A 22,045-nucleotide genomic window follows, 5' to 3' on the forward strand; every position below is an offset into this window, starting at 1 on the left:
TACAAAGCTCGGAAATGAGATACAACAAGAGCTATATTGAGGATCAGGTTACTTCTAAATAACTTTGTTTCAGAAGTGCATATAGCAAAACCCAAAAAGACAAAACAGGGAGAAGACCAGCATCTGTTGCCCTGAGTCCTTTCTCCTTCCGGAGGCCCAGGGCCTCACCCCTGGCCTGCCCTGCTCTTCTGGGTGAGGCGCTCTGACTGTTCCAGAAGCAGAGGGAACAGAGAAAGTGAGGGTGCGGGCAAGAGGGAGGAAGGCAGCCCCCTGTAGAGACGCTGCACACCTGTGCTCACCGGGGCCATTCACAGCAGCTAAGGGTACAGTCAGCCCGGGTGCCCATGGACGGATGTGTGGATGGAGAAAGTGTGGTGTCTGCGTCCATACACGATGGAACACTGTTCAGCCGTGAAGAGGATGAAATCGTGTCTCGGGAAAATGGATGGATCTGGAGCATATCCCTCTAAGCAAAATAAGCCAGGCACAGGAAGACACATACAATATGTTTTCTCTTATATGTGTGTGGGGAGGGGAGACCTGAAAATAGTAGAGGGACTTTCTGGGAAGGTGAAAGGGACTGGGGTTGGGGGTGGACATGATCAAGGTGTTGTATATGTAAATGTTGCAGTGCACTCCATTGATCTGTATGCACACGTATACATATATATATATATATATATATATATACACACACACACACACACACACACACACACACATGTGCACATATGTATATTTGTAATTTTTGGTGTGGTACTACAGGGTTGAACTCAGGACCTTTGCCCTAAGTTATGGTATATCCCTAGTTCTTTTGATTTTTTTATTTTGAGACAGGTTCTTGTTCCTTTGCTAAAATGCCCAGTTTAGCTGGGCATGGTGGAGCACCCCTGTAATGCCAGCACTTGGGAGGCTGAGGCAGGAAGATTGAGGTGAGTTTGAGGCCAACCTGGGCTACATAGTGATTTCAAGATCCGCCTGAACTAACTACACAGTGATACCCTGTCTCAAATAAATGAATGAATGAATGTTTGCCCAGGTTAGACTCAGACTTGTGCTCCTCCTGCCTCAGCTTCTAGGAGTGCTAGGGATGTGCCACTACTTCGAGCTGTAATACTTTTTTTTTTTTTTTTTAATGAAACACTCATCCAAGTTCTCTCCAGCTTCAACACGGGGTGGCCCAGAAGATGAAACCCCACAATGCCTTTCTCAGAGGATTGTCCTCTGGCCAACCATTTGGAAGGTACTTAAAAGTCACACCTTGGGCCTGGAACTATAGTTCAGCTGTAGAGTACCTGCCTAGCATATGAAGCCCTGGGTTCAATCTCCAGTACCATACACACACAGAAAAGTCACCCCCTTAGTCAAAAAGAAAGACTTATGTAGCAAACACTATCCTAAGCTAGTCTTTCAGGTTGGTCCTGTATCACCAGCACCTGACACAATAGTAACTGTTTCAGATAGGGTTTCAATTTTTCACTGCAGAAATAGCTCGGGAACAAACATCCATACGGTTGCATACTGTCCTTCAAGGTTGAGATTATTTCTCTAAAATAAAAATGATACTATTGTATAAAGGGCTACAAATGTTACTAATGTAATTCTAAATTTCTTTTTTAAAATTTTAATCTTCAGGGCCGGGGATTTAGCTCAGCGGTTCGGTGGCCTGCCTTGCAAGTGCAAGGATCCTAGTTCAATCCCCGGTACCAAAAAAAAAAAACAACTTTAAATCTTCATTTTAATTTTTGGTACCGGGAATTGAACTCAGGATCTTGAGCTTGCAAGGCAGGCAGCACAGCCACTGAGCTAAATCCCGGACCTAAATTTCTTTTTCTTAAGTCATGGAGTGGATGTATTCAGTAGTGATACTTCAGATGCAAGTGAGGGCAAGGGAACTGGCTCAGTGGTACAAAAACCAGCTAGGTGATGCCCCTGAGGACCGAGGAGGGATGGAAGGACATTTCCTAGGATAATAGTGATGTCCGTTTTGACTAGGGTCTGTGATACACAGACATATGCCTTTGTCAAAACTCAGCAAATGTAAGCTTAAGATTGGTGTGCTTTATAATATATTGATTTTACTTCAAAAGGAAAAAAATATTAACAAAATTTTTTCCTCTAGTTGGTGATACATGTGTTGAAGTGATTAGGGGAAGTGATTCAATGCCAGCGATTTTCTTTGAAGTTCACTAGTATCTAAGATGGGTGGGTAGATGAACGGAAAGAGGAATGAATAAATCAGGTGCAGTGGTGCATGCCTGCAATCAGAGAGCTCTGGGAGGCAGAGGCAGGAGGATTGTAGAGTCGAGCCCAGCCTGGGAAAATTAGGGACTTAGCAAGACCCTGTCTCAAAATAAAAAAAATAAAAAGGGCTGGGGATGTAGCTAGATGCAAAGGTTTGATTCCCAGCAACCCCCAGTGCACACACACACACACACAAAGGAATGAACAGATACAATAAAGGAACTTTCAGAGTAAGGCATTAAGGCATTCATGGTGGAATATGGTGGTAGGTAAATGAGTGCTCATCATAACGTGGGTTTTTTTCAAACTTTTTATATATTTGAAAATTTTTATACAGTAAGGAAAAACTACATATAGTGGTGCATGTGAAATTCCAGTATTTGAGAGGCTGAGGCAGGATTTCCAGTTCAAGGCCAGCCTGGGCTACGTAGGAATATTCTGTCTCAATCAAACCAACAAACCAAACAACAATAAAATCCACAAACAAAATTGTGAAATTAACTGGGAAAAAAATGATACTAGACTCTGATAGATTTTTAAAGCCTTTTTGTTTTTTGAGATAGGGTCCTGCTATGTAGTTGAGGCTGGATTTGAACTTACTGGGTAGCCCAGGTTGGTCTCAAACTCATGGTGATCCTCCTGCTTCAGCCTCCCCTGTGCTAGGATTACAGAACTGGGCCATCATGCCTGGTTAGAGCCTCTCCTTAAATGTTTTGTCCTTTGGCTATGCAATGCAGACTAATTCACCTCTTTTCTTTTTTTTTGTTTGTTTGTTTTGTTTTGTTTGGGATCGGGGATTGAACTCGGGTCCTTGCACTTGCAAGGCAGGCCACCGAACCGCTGAGCTAAATCCCTGGCCTAATTCACCTATTTTCTAAGTCAATATTGTTTTCGGGCTAGAAGTTTTTGATGATATAAGCAAAGGCTAACCAAGCTAGGACAGCTCCACAATGCTCCCATAACCCAAGAATTCCCAAGTAATGGATCGCTTGTGTATGTGTTGCCAAGTGTGTCAGACTGAGTAGGTGCACTAACGTGGCCTCCCACACTAGAGGTCTTTTAATTAGTGCAGCACTGCCACTTTTCTTTATAACCACTGGAACTAAACAAATATTCTGGAACCCAGATGAAGACTTGTCTTAATGACAACAGCACAGTGCTAATCTTAAGGATTAGAGTGGGTTGTAAGAAAAATAATTGGTTCATTGAGGTTAGGAGGTAGAGCTGATGATATAGGGGTTTTATTTAAGACAACCAAGGTGAATTGTAATCTTCCCTGCTCCAGGCTCAAAGGGAATTTTGTTTTGCTCCTGAGAGAGGGAAGGAAAGAGAGGCTGGGTGTGTGGGTTGGGCAGGGTATGGGGAGTCCTGTCAGGGAAAATCCATGCGGGACTGAGAGGTAGAGGAAGATTCTCTCCTGGGGAGCTGGCTCCACAACATTTTTAAATGCTTGTGGCTCTATTTGAACTTGATTGCATTTCTGTTGTGTAAACCTGTTCTCTTGGAATGGCTAAACACACACACACACACACACACACACACACACACACACTCACACACACACAATAGGGCTCTACAGAAGATGGTGAGACTGGGAGAAAGATATGAGGAATGCATCTCAAGGCTGTGTTTGCTAGCCAAGCGCACACCTGTAATCCCAGCACTCCGGAGGCTGAGGCAGGAGGATCACGGCAAGTTTGAGGCCAGCTGGGCTACACAGTTAGTTCAAGGCCAGCCTGAACTGCATAGCAAGACCCTATCTCAAAAAGAAAAAAAAAAAAAAAAAGATTGCAAACATTGTTTATTTTTAAAGATTTATGTGATTCTTTTGAGAAGGGCTGGTCCGTGAATTCCTCTGTGGCTGCCCCTGCCCTTTGATCACCTGTGCCACCCCGTACCGGCAGGTGCTCTCACTGTGAAGTGTCCCCCACCCTCCTTCCCCAGCTCCTGTCTGGTTTTGTTGAGCCTTCAGCTGCTAGTTAATATTGCTTACAAGAAAAGCTTTTCCTACCACTGCAGACTAGGTTAAGACTAGCACCCATTCAAGAAGCCCTCATGCATCCCCTCTCTTTTTTTGATACCGGGGAACCAAACTCTAGACTTTGCGCTTGCAAGGCAGGTGATGGAACCACTGAGCTAGATCCTCTTCTATAACTGCTACTAAATAACTGTGCTGATTGAAGGGGCCTTCCTGGAGGAATCGTGAGTTCCGCATGGCTGAGGGCTGGCCAACTCCACTCTGACTGCAGGTTCATGGCAGAGCCAGGCAGGCTCACTGCAAAACGCACCACAGATGCCAGGACATCAGTAGGCCAAGCAGTTACTTTGCCTTTTCCAACTTTTGGAATAAACTGCTCTGTTCTGCTCTGTAGGGCCCGAGAGGCTCTAAAGACTGGGACGGAGGAAACTCAGAAAGGCAGAGTTGGTGTGTCCCTCTTTCTTTGCAGTTTTCAGATGTTGATATACTCCGCAATTCTGCCAAGTATGGGTTTGTAACTGATTTTGACTCTGAAATTAAATTGCTAATAAGTCTATTTATGACAGTGCACAGCTGTTTATCTTTCTGTCCCCGTGTGATGAATCTATAGCTCTTTCATCTTAGCCGATGGCATGCTGTTAACCCCACAAGCCCCATTTTAATAAAATCATCAGTTTGGCCCCTGTTTTTCTCTAATTTTAGTTCTGTAAACCAGGCACCTCTGAACAAGAGAATCAGCGGGTAACAATCACTTAAATCGCACTAAAAAAGCCTCTGTCGCAGTGCGGGGTGGGGGGTGGCAAGGCCGGGACCGCGGGCGGCGGGGAAAGAACAAACCAACACCTCAAGCGGGCGGGAAAGTGAAGTTTTTGATCCCCTGCCAGAGAGCTGAGGGCGGCGCTCGAAGGCTGCGGCCAATCCGACCCAGCATCCGGGACAGGCTTTCTGTGGATCAGCTGCGCCAGTACCTGGGGAGAGCACCTGCACTGTGCGCGGCCGCAGTTTTGCATTAAAGGAGCCAAGATGACAGGGTCCCCCGCTGCGGTGAGCAAGAACGCTGAGAAAAGGCCCAGGGGCCGTTGGGAAGCAGTGTGCGCTCCAGGTCTGAGGCGAGCTTACTGCTCACCTTTACCTGCGCTTTGGCCAGGGCTGAACGCGCCGCCTTCCCGGACTCTGAGAAAGGGAGCGGTGTGTTCTTTGAGAGTCAGGTGATTCCCGCCGAGTTGTCTTTAGCACCGCGGAGCAAGAGCTTGAGCTGCCGGCTGCGGAGAATACTCTTTCGAGCCAGATCTCTGTGACTTCAGCCCAGAAGGAGTGTAAGGAGTTGAGCGACTTTGTCAAAACAACGTAGCCCCCGCCCCATTCTTGTCTACTTACTAACAGGAGCAAAGCATCGCGGGGCTTTACGGGCGATAAAAACAAAAGGGAGTAGGGGAAGTGGGGTGGGGCTAGGGGAAAGGAAAGAAGGGTAAAGAAAAAACTGTGAGAAAAGTTAAAAATGGAAACAAAGCCTTTAAATAGGGAAGGGTGGAGGGGGTGAAGGGAGGGCAGGGGAATGGGGAAAAAAGAAAAACGAAGACCTGTCATGTAAAGGTACAATATTCCAGTGGTAGTGTAACTGTATTGTATACCTAAAATGTACCAATAAACTTAATGGAAAAACAAAAAACAAAAAGCCAAGATAGGTTTGTAACTGATTGGGAGCTCGGTCTCATGTAATATATTTATCTATGGATACTTGAATTAAAGAAACCTAAGGAAGCATTTTACTTTATATGTTTATTAAGTGTCACTTATGGATAATTATGTATGCTGTTTTATGCTGTTTTGCGCAACTGTATGCTATTAATAATAGTAATGGTAATAATAGTAATGGTGATTTTATGCTGTTAATAATAGTAAAGGCTAGGAGATTTGACTCACAGGAAAAGAAAACTTAAAACCCCCCCTTTTTTTTCTTGAGAGAGGGCCTCCCTATGTAGTTGAGGCTGGCCTTGAACTCGCTGAGTGTATCCCAGGATGGCCAGAAACTCATAGCAATCCTCCTGACTCGGCCACCTGAGGGCTGGGATTATAGGCATGTGCCACCGAGCCCAGCTAATACTTTTTAAAAAATGTATCTACTGATAGCTAGCTATCTACCACTTACTAGGCTAGTGATCTCAGGTTTTAAAACCTCCTAAATGAGGATGTATATCATAATTCATATTTTGTCATGAAATTAAGGAGTTAATGTGTATTATAAGAGAAATGGGAAGTCTAGTTCAATAAAGAAATGGTGAAGAGGAAAAAATATGAGAAACTGAAAAAATGGAAATAAAGTGTTTGTAAATGGGAAGGGGAGGAGGGGGTGAAGGGAGGGCAGGGACAAGGGGAAAAATGAAAACCAAGACCTATTATGTAAAGGCACAGGATTCCAATAATGAATGTAACTGTACTGTATACCTAGATTGTACCAATAAACTCAATAAAAAGAAAAAAAAGAAATGGTGTAGATTTCCTTATTTATTTAATAAATCAGAATAAAACGATTTAGTATATTCTAAGTGAATGGTGGTGGGTATCAAATGGCTAAGGTATTTATATTCCACTGGATGCATTTAGAAGAGTGATTAATGGTTTTATTTCTAAAGGTCAATTTTGATAATACTTTAGGAATTACATATTTTTCAACTATATGATATGCAGTTTACTATACTCAACGAGATCGTTTTAAAACTTTTTTACAGGTATGAGCAAATACTCTAGAAGACTTTCATCACACCGACTTGCCGAAATTCGGACTCACACAGTGCTTTCCAGGAAAGGAATAAAGATACTTCATTTATAACTTGCCCTAGCTCTTCGTGAACAAAACGTCCACCGAGCTCTTACGTTCTCTCAGTGGACGAAGCCTGTAGTAACCCATTGCCATCGCCGGCCGGCGCCCCCCCCCCCCCCCCGGGGTCAGGCGATCCGAGCGCGCCTCTCGCCAGCCCCGTGGTCTCTCCCGGCTTCCGTGGAGCACTGGCAAGATGGCAGCCTCCGAGATGGTTAGGTTACGGCTTCAGTTTGATTACCCGCCGCCAGTCACCCCACATTGTACCGTCTTCTGGCTTCTGGTGGATCTGAACAGATGCCGAGTCGTCACGGATCTCATTAGTCTCATCCGCCAGCGTTTCGGCTTCAGTTCTGGGGCCTTCCTAGGCCTTTACCTGGATGGGGGGCTCTTGCCTCCCGCCGAGAGCGCGCGCCTGGTGAGGGACAACGACTGCCTCAGGTGCGCGGGGGTCTGGGGGCTGCGCACGCCGGGGTCGCGACAGGCGCGGGACCGTGAGCGGAGAACCTGGGAGACCCTGAGCGATCTAGTCCAGGGTGGGTCTTAGGAATCCGCGAGGCAGGCGGCGGCACCACTGAGCTAAATCCCTGGCCCAGAAATCTGCTCCTTAACCACTACCCCTGGATGCTACTGATTGTGGGTGGAGCACATTTGGGACAGCTCCAGTGCTCTTGAGCAGGGCCGGTGCTGCTTTGAGCCTTGGTTTAGCGAATCCTCCCTTAGGGAGGCACTGTGTTCCCAGCGTGGGAAAACCGGGCTACCTCGAGCTGATCCGGGGTCTGGTGCAGGAGACCAGGCTGACACACAGGAGCAGTCGTGATTTCTTCTATTATTTATTGTGAGACCACATCTTAAGTTGCCCAGGCTGGCCTTGAACTTGCAGTCTTCCTGCCTTAGCCTCCCAAGGAACTAGGATGACGGACCTGTGCCAACATGCCTGGCTCCCTTCCTTGTTGAATATTGCTTTCCGTAGAGTATGTCAGAATCACAAAATTTCTTCAGAACATCGGGGAATTTCTCACTCTTACATCAGGACCACTGATTTATTAGTAATATTCAGCTGTTTCAAGTAACAGTTTGAAATAAGCATTCTTTTCCCTTTTTATTGTCTAGGTCTACATTCTCTCTTCATTTCAGGTGCTAGTCACGAAAGTTATTAAGGGCCATGTCCCAATTAAATTTGTTTTCTGAACTTTCCTCTGTCTAATGAATTAATGACTTGCTGCTAGCTCACGACAGTCATACTTCAGTTTATGAGTCGTCTGGGATTTATACTCTCTATTATAAAAATAACAAGATCAAAAACAACCATGAAAGCTGTTATAAGTAATAATTACAGCATGATGCCAGGCAAATGCTTCCTAAATGGTTCAAATGCACAACTGCATATGGCAAAAAATACCTTTGGGGCCGGGAATGTAGCTCAGTGGTAAAATGCTTGCCTACTATGTACCATGGGTTTGATCCCCTGCACTGTAAAATGAAAGTGAAAATCTCTGCAGCTGTACATGGGGAAGATCATAGGAAAAGACTAAGTTTGAGAAGTTTTAGTTTTTTGTATCATGCTCCTGATTGTGAAGGTCATAATGTGGCCACTGCAAGCCTCAGCCAGGCAGGAGGGAGGCTGCAGGGAACTGGTGGGGCCCAGAGGGGTGAAATCTCTCCCTTGACTCCCCCGATGTTCTGAAGAAATTTTGTGATTCCTTTTTTTTCCCCTTTGGTACCAGGGATCGAACTTGGTACCTTGCACTTGTGAGGCAGATGGCAGCACCACTGAGCTAAATCCCTGGCCTTTTGTGTGTGTGTGTGTGTGTGTGTGTGTGTGTGTGTGTGTGTGTGTGTGTGATTCTGACATACTCTAGGGAAAGCAATATTCAGCAACAAAGGGAGCCGGGCACAATGGCACAGGTCTGTCATCCTAGCTGCTTGGGAGGCCAGCCTGGGCAACTTAACAAGATGTGGTCTCACAATAAATAATAAAAAAGGGCTGGAAATGAAGCTAAGTGGCAGAATACTTGCCTACCATGTCCAAGCCCCTGGGTTCAATCCTCAACCACTTATCTGTAAAGAGGTACCTAGGTTGAGTCAATGTTTGCCAAAAATAGCCGTATTAAAAATGAAATCTTGGGGCTGGGGATTTAGCTCAGAGTTCGATCCTCAGTACCAAAAAAAAAAAAGAAATCTCAAGTAAGCATGGTTGGTTGCACATGCCTATAATCCCAGCACTCAGGGGCTGAGATAGGAGGATTACTGTGATTTTGAGGCCAGCCTGAACTACGTATCCCAACTATGTAGTGTGACCTGTCTCACAAAACAAAACAAAACAAAAATAACTAAAATAAAATCTCATTTTAAAAGAAATACATATTCCAAAACAAAAACAGGTAATTGGCATTATGACCTTTTAGGGGAGGTGCCGTACAAATAATGGAAAGATGGTGAGTTTTTCAGTTAGGCAAACTGAGATTTGAATGCCTTTTTGCTGCTTGCCAGCTGTGGATATCGGGCAAGTTATCTGTGTTAGTTGTAATTTTGCAGCCTATAAAATGAAAACTACCTACTGTGGGATGTTATTTAGATCAGCGAACATGTATAGAAAACATTTGGGAGGGCCAGGCCTGTAATCCCAACACTCAGGAGGCTGAGGCAGGAGGATCACTGTGAGTTCCAGACCAGCCTGGGCTACATAGTGAGTTCTAGGTCAGTCTCAATTACATAGTGAGACCCTGTCTCAAAAAAAACCAAAACCAAAAAAAAAAAAACAAAACAAAAAACAAAAAACAACCATTTGGGGCATAGTTGATATTCAGGAAATTAAACTGGCCATGTTAAAATTGTGTGTAAGTGATGCCATGTAGACCTTTTTCGTCAAAAGGACTTTTGTCCTTAGGGGATGTGATATTTCTCCTGGACCGGTAGTAGTGACATTACTGTAGTCATCTCGGTCAATAGATAACTTCATCCTGGAGCCAAGTGTTTGAACTTGCTTACTCTTGCTCTTCTTTTGACAGAGTAAAGTTAGAAGACAGTGCAATTTCTGAGCTTTCTGTCCTGCTCAGCAATGGTAGCGACAGTCATTTCTCACCTGTAAAAGCCAAGAAGCGGACTTCTAATTTGGAGGAGGATGAAGAAACTGAATTAGGTTACGTGTTCTCAAAGAAGCACTGGAAGAGGCAAGAGAACAGCAGCAATCATGAGAAGGCCTCAGATCTGAACCCAAAAGCTGTCCAAAACCAGCCTGTGAGGAAAAAAGGCAAGCGTAAAAACAAAGCAGCGTGTGACACGGGGGATGCTGATGACAGAGAGACCAGAAGGAAATCACCAAAGAAGGAGAAATGTGAGTATAAGAAACAGACCAAGAATCGCAGGTCTCTGAAAGCACAGGCAGTAAAAGAACGGAGCACCCCGAACTGTGGTCCCCCCAAAGGCTCTGCCGGAAACGGCGTTGGCAAAGCCAGAAGGAAAGTCGGGGGAGGCGTGTGTGCAAAGCGCAGTCCCTCGTCCTCCTCAGAGTCGCAGTCTTCCGAAGCAAGCAGCGATCGTCTCAGCAAGGCCACGATGGAGGCTGGGAATTCCTCTGAGAAACTGTCAGCTGAGTTACCAAAGTTACCAAAGGACGGTACAAAAAACACAGCTGCAAACAGACCGTGTACAAAAGCTGCCTTTAACCTTGCTCCTGGCAAGGGCAAAACCATCAGGGCCTCCTCGTCATCCTCCTCTAGTTCAGATTCCAGTTCAGCCTCGGGGGACGAGAGTGCAGAATCCAAGCGTGTGCCAGAGTGCGGGGTCAGCTTCTTAAAGACAGCCAGCCTCTTCGCAGGAAGGGGTCGTCCAGGGCCTGGGCCCTCACCACAGACTCCGGGCACTATGGGATGGAAGCCTTCTGAGTCTCCTGTCCCTCTGCCCAGCATGTCTGTCCCCACCAGTATCGGCAGAGGATGGGGGCGAGGACAGGACCTTCTTTCTTGGAAGGGGGCCCGGGGTCGGGGCATGCGGGGCAGAGGTCGAGGACGAGGGCATGCCCTGCCCTGTGTCTTAAATAAAAACCCTGAATGTCAGAAGCAGCAGCAGCTAAGCGAGACCATGTCGAACATATCCACCATCATCCAGGTCAGTATTTCTCATGTGTCACCGCCCTCCCCTGCCCATGGTGCATCAGGACTCCCCTCATGTGTTCCCGTTTTCTCCCCAGTAACCAAGTCACATGACTGATGGTATTTTTCAGAATCCAGTAGAGCTACCCAAGAAAGACTACAGTCTGTTACCACTGTTAGCAGCTGCCCCGCAACTCGGAGAAAAGATTGCGTTTAAGGTAGATTTTATTTTTATGTATTTATATTTTGAGTTTATTGATACATTTTAGATATATGGTATTAAGGTAGATTTTAAAACAGCAACAATTACAACAAAAATGGTTGGCTCCCAGCCAGGCGTGGTGGCAAACGCCTGTAATCCCAGCACTCAGGAGGCTGAGGCAGGAGGATCGCTGTGAGTTCGAGATCAGCCTGGGCTACATAGTGAGTTCCAGGTCAGTCTCAACCACATAGTGAGACCCTATCTCAAAAACAAAAAAACAAAAAAAATGGTCAGCTCCCCTTCCAAGGAGACTCTTAGCAAGTGATGTTAAATATGTCATGTTTAGGAAAGCCCTTCTTCCTGGAGTCGCAGCATTATACCAGGTTCACGGTAGAGCCTTGGACACCTTGGTCACTATGCGTTTTCTTGGGGGCAGGAGGCACGAGCATGGAACAGGGCAGTGTAAGAGGACTTGTGTACTTGTGGGTTATTTTCTTCTTTTTCAGCTTTTGGAACTAACATCTGATTATTCTCCTGATGTCTCTGACTACAAGGTAAGGTTGTTTACTTAAAAGTAATTAAGTTAGCTGGGTATGGTGGCGTGTGCCTATAGTTCTGGGGAGGCTAAGGAGGATCAGTTGAGCCCAGGAGTTCATGGTCAGCCTAGGCAATATAGTGAGACACTGTCGCTACAAAGAAATTCTGTTAAATATTGAGTTGTCAGTATAATAGAACTAAAGTTATATTTAATACTAGCTGGATGGATGTTATAGTTTTTTCTTTGTTTGTTTTTTGAGACAGGGTCTCACTATGTAGCTGAGACTGACATGGAACTCACTGTGTAGCCCAGGCTGGTCTCAAATGCACAGCGATCCTCCTGTCTCAGCCTCCCGAGTGCTGGGATTATAGATGTGCACCACCATGCCCGGCTATAGTTTTGTCTTTTTAAGGAAAAGGATGTAATAGGAAATAAAAACATTGTTAAGCCTGGTGTGGTGGTACAAGCTGGTAATCCTAGCACTTGGGAGGCTGAGACAGGAGCATCACTGTGAGTTCAAGGCCAGCCTGAACTACATAGATAGACCCTGTTTCAAAAAACAACCGCAAAAGTCATCAAAGTATAAACTTGTTAATATGACCATAAAGTCTCCCAGTGTTTTTTCATGGGAAATGATGAACTTGTGAAGACTGAGATAATTTGGGGGGGGTACTGGGGATCAAACCTGGGACCTTGCACTTTCTTCTTTTCTTTTTTTTCTCATTGAGTTTATTGGTACATTTTAGGTATACTGTATAGTTACATTCATCACTGGGATCTTGTACCTTCGCATGACAGGTCTTGGTTCTCATTTTTTCCCAATACCCCTGCCCTCCCTTTACCCGCTCCACCCTCCCTATTTACAGACTTTGTTTCCATTTTTTCCTTTTCTCATATTTTTTCTTTTCCTTTCTCCTACCCTTCCACTTCCCCTACCCGTTAGCCTTTTTTTTTCCTATTTCATATTAGCAGTTATAGTTACACTTTTAGTTTTTCACACCAGAGAAACTATTTGGTATTTACACATGTATGTCCTATTTATTTCACTTAAGAGTATGGCCTCACTGTGCATATGCACCCATTTTCCTATGAATGACTCTAGTTTCTCATTCTTTATGTCTTTATTCTTTACTCCATTTTATAGAAAAACCACATCTTCTTTATCCAGTTTCCAATTGATGGACAATTGGGCCATTTTCAATTTTAGCTATTACAAACTATGCCGCTATAAACATGGGTGCACAGATATCACTGTGGTATGATTCCTTTAATTCTTCTGGGAAGATACCCATCAGAGGGTTGGCTGGCTCAAATGGAACCTCTAATCCTAGTTTTTTGAGTTATCTCCATATTGATTTCCACAGTGGTTGCATCAATCTTCACTCCCACCAATGATGGAGAAGGGTTCCTTTCTCCCTACAACACCACCAACATTTGTTATTGGTTGATTTTTTGATAGCAGCCATTCTTTCTGGGGTGTGGTGGAATCTCAGTGTTGTTTTCATCTACATCTCTCGAATGACCAATGATACTGAACATTTTTTCTTGTATTTATTTGCTGCTTTTACTTCTTTGCCTGAGAATTGTCTGGTCATTTCAGATGCCCATTTTCGAATAGGGTCTTTATATTTAGGGGCCTGATTTTTTTGAGTTCTTTATATATTCTAGATAATAGTCCTTTGTCTGAGGAGTAACTGGTAAAATTTTTTTCCCACATTGTAGGCTGTCTCTTAGCTCTGTTGGTGGTTTCTCTTGCAGTGCAGAAGCTTTTTAATAAGATGAGAGCCCAGTTGTTGATTCTTTGGGCTAGTTTCTGTGCTACCAAGGATTTGTTCATAAAGCCTTTTCCTATGCCAGTGTCTTTGAGAGTTCTGCCTAACTTATCTTCTAGAAAGTTTTAGTGTTTCTGTTTTAGTATTTAGATCTTTAATACACTTGAATTTTAGTTAAGTGCATGGTCAAAGATAAGGGTCTAGTTTTAATCTTTGACAGGTTGAAATCCAGTTTTTCCAATATAATTTATTAAAGAGGCTATCTTTCGTCCAGTGAGGATGGTTCGCGCCTTTGTCAAAGATGAGGTAGCTGAGTACATTTGGACTGGTTTCTGTATCTTCCATTCTATCCCGCTGATCCTTGAGTCTTTTTCTTTGCCAATACCATGCTGTTTTCATCACAGTGGCTTTGTAGTATAGTTTCAAGTTGGGGATTGTGATGCCCCCTGTCATGTCTCTGTTGCCTAGAATTGCTTTTGCTATTCTAGGTCTCTTCTTGTTCCAAATGAATTTTTGGATTATTTTCTCTGGTTCTGTGAACTATACAGTTGAAATTTCAGTTGGGGGGACCTTGTACTTTCAAGGTAGGCAGTGAACCACTGAGCTAAATCCCCAACCCTGAAAATGTTGAACTTGATTTTGTATGTGTTTGGTGCTAATGTCAAACTCAGAGCCTAGCATGTACTAGGCAAGTGCTGTACTACTGAGCTGCTTCCCCAGCCCTGAGCTTGAGTCCTTTTGTTTGTTTTATTTGTTTTTGAAACAGCATGTTGTTATGTTGTCTCAGCTGGCTTTGAATCCACTGTATAGCTCAGGCTGGCCTCGAGCTCAAGATCCTCCTGCTTTGGCCACCCAGGTGCTGACATTTGTAATACATGTCATTCCCCTAGCCTGATCTTGATTTTTAGTCATTTTTTTTCTAATTTTTTTAATTTTAATTTTTTGCAGTACTGGGGATCGAACTCAGGACCTTGTGCTTGCGAGGCAGGTGCAATGCCACTGAGCTAAATCCCCAGCCCTACATAAACTTACTTGAATGTCCATGCCTTCACGACTTTAAACTTGGAAGGAAAGTATAGCACTCAGGCAAAAGTTTTGATTATTTTTATCCTAAATTTTTTTTTGTAACAGTATTGGGAGTCAAACCCAATGTTAAGCATTTTTATTGATATTAAGTTCATATCACATAAAATTTACCATGTTAAATATTTTAAAGTCTACAAATCAATCAGCTGCAATGCCCTGTGTTTTCCTTCTTTTTTACCAATAAAGTTTTGAATAAAGACCATCAATATTTAAAAAAGAAAGTCTACAAATCAGTGATTTTTTTAAAGTGTATTTACAATGTTTTACCTGTTTGTTTGACTTGGATTTTTATTTTTGAAAGGAAGGAAAATTATTAAGCCACAATCCAGAGACCCAGCAAGTAGACATAGAAATCCTGTCATCCTTACCTGGTGAGTCTTTTCCAGACAAACGAAACTGTAGGCTGCTCATGTTCCCAGTGGGTTCTGAGCAGTCCCGGCAGAGGAGTTCTCTTTGTTGCCTCTGTCTGGCCGCTGCTCAGTGCTCCCCACGGCCAGTTGGTGCCCTGCGGCCTGGGCTGCACTCCTGCTCCCTGGGGTGAATGTCTCCTGACTGCTGTCAGACTGGTTGTTCTAATCACGGTGATTGCATGACTTTATAAAAACATTATATAAGCTGACGAAATTGATTACAAAAAGAAGTATTTCTAGGTAACCTGAATTGAAGAGCATTATGGAAAAAGTGTCGTCATATGTTGGTGGGTCGTCTTTAAAAGATTGGGAGGAATTCAGTAAAAACTCTAGAAGATTCTACACTTAGATTGCCCGGTGATTTGTGCATCACTTTAAAAAAATCACTTCAGGACAGGGGATTTAGCTCCGTGGCACTGTGCCTGCCTCGCAAGTACAAGGTTGTGAGTTTGATCCCCTGGTACCACACACATAAAAAAAGCAAAACTGAAGAAAAAAATCACTTCAGGTGTGTGTGGGGTACATGAACACCTGTACTCCCAGCACTGAAGAGGCTGTGACAGGAGGGTCACTGTGAGTTCCAGGCCAGCCTGGGCTGCATAGTGAGACTGTCCTGAAACCAAAACCAAACCAAGCAAACAAAAACCACTTCAGTTCCAGGAAGATGGTGGAGTAGTGAACAGCAGATAAACATTCTCTCTGAGATTTGGTGTCCAGACACCGGAATAAAGCCATGTGAGGAAGAGGAGGAGGAGGGAAGTGGTTTCCTTGGGACCCAGCAAGGATCTGAAGAGAGAATTGAAACCCACAGGAGACCAAAGAGAAAAAACACTTCAAATCAGCCAAGTGTCATGTGGTACATGCCTGTAATCCCATTACTCTGGGAGGCTGAGGCAGGAGAATCCGTGTTTGAGCCCAGCCTGGACAACTTAGTGACTAAGCAAGACACTGTCTCAAAATAAAAAGTAAAAATGGGCTGGAGATGTAGCTCAATGCAAAGACCCTGGTACCAAAAAAGAGAGAAAATCTCAAAACTGGAAATTGTGGTCAATACATTAAGAGTACAGTTTATAAAAGAAAAACATCTCTACTTAGTGAACTCATAAGACCTACTCATCTCTATTTCAAAAGATTGGTAAATGAACCTGCTTTTGTGGGCTCAGTCAGGAGAGACTGATGTGCACACACACACAGTCCCACCTACTGTTCGATTGATTTATGTGTGTGGTACTGGGGACTGAACCAGGCCTGACATGTGCTAGCCAATCGCATGCTATTTTAGAGTTTCCCTGTGTCATCCCTGATGACTGCCCCCAGTTACTGGTTCCGAAAGTCGAACAAAGGGCTTTTACTACAGAGAGCCCAGCTTGAAATGTGTTCTGGGGTCCCCAGCCCGAGAGCAAGGATATCCCTTTTCACTCAGCAGGCTCGAGAGCAATTAATTGTCTCTGTTTTTGATTAGTAACATCGTGAGTAAAAGATGGAAAATTTCATTAGAAATGAGTGAAAAGAGTTTTTAGCAGAATCCCTTCGTGATACGAAGTAAATGATTAGATATCATTTACACCGGTTTTGCAGCTTTCTTCCAATGTGGTTTCATTGGTGGAAATACTCATTTTAGGGGTGGTGGACAGAGATTTGCCGATGGCCAAATAACACAGATACAGTCTGATCACTGCTTAGCAGGTGACCGACAGCGATGGCGTCCAGCTTCTTTGAGGCCCTACGAAATGACTTCAGGGCCTCTCCATGAGAATACAAGCAGTCCTTGCTTTGCATGGTTCTGATAAAGGTGAATTTTAGTTGCCATGGTTTCAGTGGCACCAGTCCCCAGCAATCCTGGACGTGTTCACTGTAACCGCATGACCTGCTGGTGAGTGCAGGCAGTGAGCCCGGAGTAAGTAGTAGGGGTCTCGTGATCACTGGCCAATCACGTCGTTCTTTTCGAAGTCTGGGCGGTGATCAGCGGCTGTGCATCTCCCCTCTGCGAGCAGGCAGCAGTGCGGCCAGTGCGCTGCCTCCCCGTCTCCGGAGAGTACATTTTCATCGAATGGGTAACTGAAATAGAGAGTTGTCCCACAAAGATGAGCGCTTAGTGGAGAAAGCAAAAGAGCGAGGGTGCTGGAAGTGCATCCAAATCGCAGTTAAGCAGTTACAGGTGAAACAGCCAGTGGCGGGAATGTTGCCATTGCCGTCCGCGTGACTTCCTGACAAAAATGAGGACAGTGGCCAGAAGAAGAGGTTGCAGATTTTTCCCAGAAGTGACACCAGCTAAAATCTTTACAGAGAGCCCACAAAGTGAAAAAAACAAAACAAAAACAACAACAAAAAAACACCAGACTTTTCGGAACCATTTCATAATGTTAGACGTTCAAAGGATAAAAACACCGGAAGCTGATCCATACCTGATTCCGCAAGCCATGGGAAAGAAAGGCGCTCACTCGGTATTGTACACTTCACAGCCAGACTACAAGCAATGCCCCAACTCTCCTGAGATAAAGTGTAAAGTACGGCATGGAAATGCTTTTACTACTTTTTAATTTCCTTATACGGTAAAAGTTTTTATTTTAATTTTTTATTTTTTGGGTTTTTGAGACAAGGTCTCACTGTGTAGTTGAGACTGACCTGGAACTCACTATGTAGCCCAGGCTGGTCTCAAACTCACAGCGATCCTCCTGCCTCAGCCTCCCGAGTCCTGGGATGACAGGCGTGTGCCACCATACCTGGCTGCCAGGTGTGGTTTTGACATGCGCAGTCATTTTTCTGAGCCCACACTAGTGTGCAAGGCTGAAACCTGTGAGTGTTCCAGGTTACGGACACGTGTGATTTCTGAGGAGAGAGAAGCATTTCATATCACTGTCCTCGTCGAAACACATAGTTATCTTTTGGGATTATCTTGTGGTTCCACAACCTTTTCTGGGAGTACTAGTGACAGTTCAAGGTCCTTTCTGACGAACGACAAGTCGTCTCTGATCAGTGGCCAGGAAGCTCACTGTTGCTGGGCCGAGGTTCTCTGAGAGCCTTCTGCAACTGCATGCTCCGTGTTTTCTAGCCTTCACATCAGCTGGGTTTGTTGTGACTGTTTTCTCAGTGGTGTAAATTCCCCGTGCATTGCATAAGAAATGACTTACTGCCTTTCCTCCCTCCTTTCTGGTTTCAGCCGTGAAGGAACCTGGGAAATTTGACTTGGTTTATCACAATGAAAATGGAACTGAGGTGGTGGAGTACGCTGTGATGCAGGAGAGGAGGGTAGGCGTGCATCTCTTCTCGTGTTGCATGGTCGGGCATTCTCCTTTGCTGACTAGCTTGGGAAATGGAAGGAACTCTGGGGGCACCTCATCTTCCCTGCGGAATAGCAGTACCAAGTGCCAGCTGCCAAATCAGGGTGCCATCAAGGACCCCAAAGAGGCTATGTGGCAAGATGCCCAAACCACAAAAGGGTAGAGTTGCTTAAAATTATAGTTAAGCAGGGCATGGTGGTATGCCTGTAGTGCCAGCCCTTGGGAAGCTGAGGCAGGAAGGTCACTGCAAATGTGAGGTCAGCCTGGACTACATCGACCCTATATTAAAAAAAAAAATTACTTCTATAGAGATTGTGGTAGAACAGAGTAGCTTAGCCAGACTCAGATCAAGAAACAGACCCTGAATGGCCCTCAGAAGGCTCCCTCACGTGCACTGCAGCCACTGCCATCTATGCAGTTGTGACTTGTGAGAGCAGGGGTGGTGTAAAGATCGGCGAATAAGGATGGTTCTGTCCTTTAAATTGCCGTTTTAGGAAGTATGGTGTGTGGTTTAGACTTTTTTTAGGCAATAAACTACCAGAGTTGCTAGCCATGGATAGCTTATAAATAGAATTCATTCTTAAGGAAATGCTGTCTTAAGGCATTCATACTTGGAATGTGGTGTTAATTGTTTTGTAAGTTTCAATATTGAGAGTTCACGTTTTGTTTGAGTTGTAAACTTGCAGATACCCTAACCAGACTATACTTCCCTTTTTTTTAAAGATGGGTGACACTCTTAGGCACCCAGAAGTACATTTGTGGGGTTTTTGGTAGGTTCGGCACATTTGGTCCAGTCTCCTGTACTTCAGTTGCAAATATAAGCTCCACTTTTTGTTGAAATGTATTCTTACAAAACTGCATTGGGAAGTAAACCTTGGAGGCCTTCTCCGGCTTTTTGAACGGGGAGGCCTGAAGTACCTTAGAAAACTTGTAGTTCTCTGTCTGACACTAGGTGGCGCGTTAGCCACCCATGTGGCCACCGGTGTGGTGTTGTCTCTAGGTGAGTTGCAGTTCCTGTTTTAGGCAGTGTAGGACCAGAACAGAGCTGTGGAAAGGATGTCAGTAACCTGCTGACACCAGCTCGGGCTGCCTCTAGCTCCCGGGGGTCTCCAGGCCCCTGACCCACAGGGCCAGTCCTCCTGACACCTTAGAACCTCTCGTGGCACTTGGTCTCTCCAGCCCCTACAACCTCTGCTGGAAACCAAAGAATGGTGAAATATGTTTGATATAAAATTTAGCTGCATTCTAGGTGAGTTCTTCTACTCTAATTTAACTCAATTTCCTGGTACTAAATTATTTTAGCTCTTTATTCTATACAAATGGAAGTTTACTTGACTCACCTAAATTTTTTTAACTTACTAAAACCTATATTAAAAAAACCACTATAGGACCTCAAAATGAAGTGCTTAAACGGATTATTTTGTTTTTCCTCAGATCACTGTTTTCTGGAGGGAGTTGATTGAGCCAAGACTGATTATTGAGCCTCCAAGTAACACCACCAGTTCCGAGCCTATCAAAGCGTCCTCTCCACCCCACGGCTTATAAATGTCTTGCTGTGGAAGTGACTGCAACCTTCTTTTTTTATAAGAGGACTTAGAAGTTGTGCGTATTCTTTGTTATCTTCATTTTGCTGTATAGGGAAAAAAATCTACCTCATCATTTAAAATTGGGTGTTGGTTTGTAGATCATTTTTTCCCTCAGGTTAACTTCAGTTGACAAAATTTAAAACATAACATATCCCGCAGGCATTGTTTTATGTTTGATTTCTTCTATTTTTTTTTGACCATTGAAGTATCAGTCCACAGTTTATAATACCAAGTACAAGAACAGGCTGCATATCTTATCTTGATAAATTTGATGAAGTAACATTTAAAAAAAATTAAAACACGTTGCTTCACCTAATTTTTTTACCATTTGAGTTGTTCCATCACATGTGGAGCATCTTATAAATTTCAAGTAGTTTGTACTTGCAGTTGTCAGGAAGTAACAGCCAGTTGGGTTTGTTGCCAGCAATGAGTTAAGGAATCCTTTCACATTTTCCCCAACTTAAGACTTAAGGGTCCTCAGGGACCTGTGCGGAGCAGTGAGAACAGTACCTTGTGTGCTGGGAGGAGAGCAGGAGGCGCCCCTGGGCGGAGGATTCGTCATGTGCCTCCGTGCAGGGAGTGGGTCGTCTGGCCACAAGTCGCCCTGCACCTGACTCAGTACGCTAGAGAGGGGGTTTTGAAGAGAAAATGCTTTTCTGTTACTCAGAGACCAAAATGGCTAAATATACAATGTGAAAATTGCTTTCTTTTAACAAAAGATCAGATCCCTCCTTCAGCTTAGCAGATTTCTAAATAAAGTCACATTGAGCTTAACGTCCACGCGGAGCCGTCACGTTGAGTTGAGTATCGTAAACTGTTGTCTTGGTTCACTGTAATCCAGGAGGTTATCATTTTTCCAAGCTAGAAGTTTGCTGTGGCAGAAGAGTCTGACGTTGGTCTGGTCCCATGGAGCGCATCAGATCGGGAGTCCCTGGGCACATGAAGATGCCTTCTGGTTTTGACATGGGTGTGGATCCCATTGTGCAGCTCTGCTGGGGATATGTGGCTCAGAGGTAGGGGTTTGCCTAAGGTACACAAGGCCTTGGGTTTGATCCCCAGCCCCCCCCACAAAAAAAGTGTAGGTATTGATTTAAATGAGAAGTATTACTCCAAAAAGAGATGAAGAGCTGGATGTGGTGGCACTTACCTGTAATCCCTGTGATCTGGGATGTGTTTGAGCCCAGCCCGGGCAACTTAATGAGACCCTATCTCAAAATAAAAAACATATGAAAGGGCTGGTGATGTAAGTCAGTGTCAAGGCCTTGGTTCAGCCCCCAGTATTCCCACTCATACACATAAGCTGAGAAATGAGTGAGATCTTGGCAGAGAGTTTCTTTGTACTGTACTTTTCTTCCAGAGTTTGAAAAACAAGATAGCTAGTCAAACTAGGTGTGCCGGTACCTACCTATAATCCCCATTGTAATCCCACTCAGGAGGCTGACGCAGGAGGACCATGAGTTTGAAGCCAGCCTCAGTGAGCAAGAATGTATCTCAAAAAACAAATAAACAAAAAACAGCTGGGCAAGGCAGGGCACATGCCTATAATCCCAGCACTCTTGGAGGCTGAGGCAGGAGGATCACTGAGAGTTCAAGGCCAGCCTGGGCCACAGAGTGATTTTGAGGGCACCCTAAACTACATAGTGGAACCCTGTCTCTACAGCAAACACAAAATAATGATAGTCATATATTGACTAGACTTTAGAGAAGTGTAGTCGTCAGGGTGTGTTTTAAGGGGTATAGCTAAGTGGTAATGAGCTTGCCTAGCATGCGCCCAGGGTTTTTTTTAACAGTTTCCAGGACTGTTAAGAAAAATGCCAGGTCCTAATCTTTGCCTCACTGCTCCGGACTGCTGCTCCAGAAGCTCTGTTCTAGATGAAGAAGATAGTGCTCAGAGGTCCTCGCTCATTGTAGGATTATTCTGTGGGCTGAAGGTAAGAACTCATCTAACTCCCCTCAACCCAGTGCCAGTAACTTTCCCCAAGCCACCTAAGCAGCAGAGAGTGGGTCAGTCAGCTTTCCACTTCTGTGACAAAACA

The 22,045-nt window shown here is 44.4% G+C and overlaps 1 protein-coding gene across 1 annotated transcript; it reads left to right on the plus strand.

Moving 5' to 3' along the window:
• Nucleotides 1-7,202: 7,202 nt before the first annotated feature.
• On the plus strand, nt 7,203-21,131 carry Coil (coilin). The gene is made up of 7 exons (XM_010620219.3): nt 7,203-7,481; nt 10,052-11,150; nt 11,266-11,352; nt 11,843-11,890; nt 15,034-15,103; nt 18,303-18,391; nt 19,858-21,131. Exons 1-7 carry the CDS (start codon nt 7,237-7,239, stop codon nt 19,966-19,968), a joined length of 1,749 nt encoding a protein of 582 aa, XP_010618521.1. The 5' UTR covers nt 7,203-7,236; the 3' UTR covers nt 19,969-21,131.
• The last annotated feature ends 914 nt before the right edge of the window (nt 21,132-22,045 follow it).

Source organism: Fukomys damarensis, unplaced genomic scaffold (assembly GCF_012274545.1).
Source record: "Fukomys damarensis isolate Sample0158 unplaced genomic scaffold, DMR_v1.0_HiC HiC_scaffold_13, whole genome shotgun sequence".
NCBI lineage: Eukaryota > Metazoa > Chordata > Mammalia > Rodentia > Bathyergidae > Fukomys > Fukomys damarensis.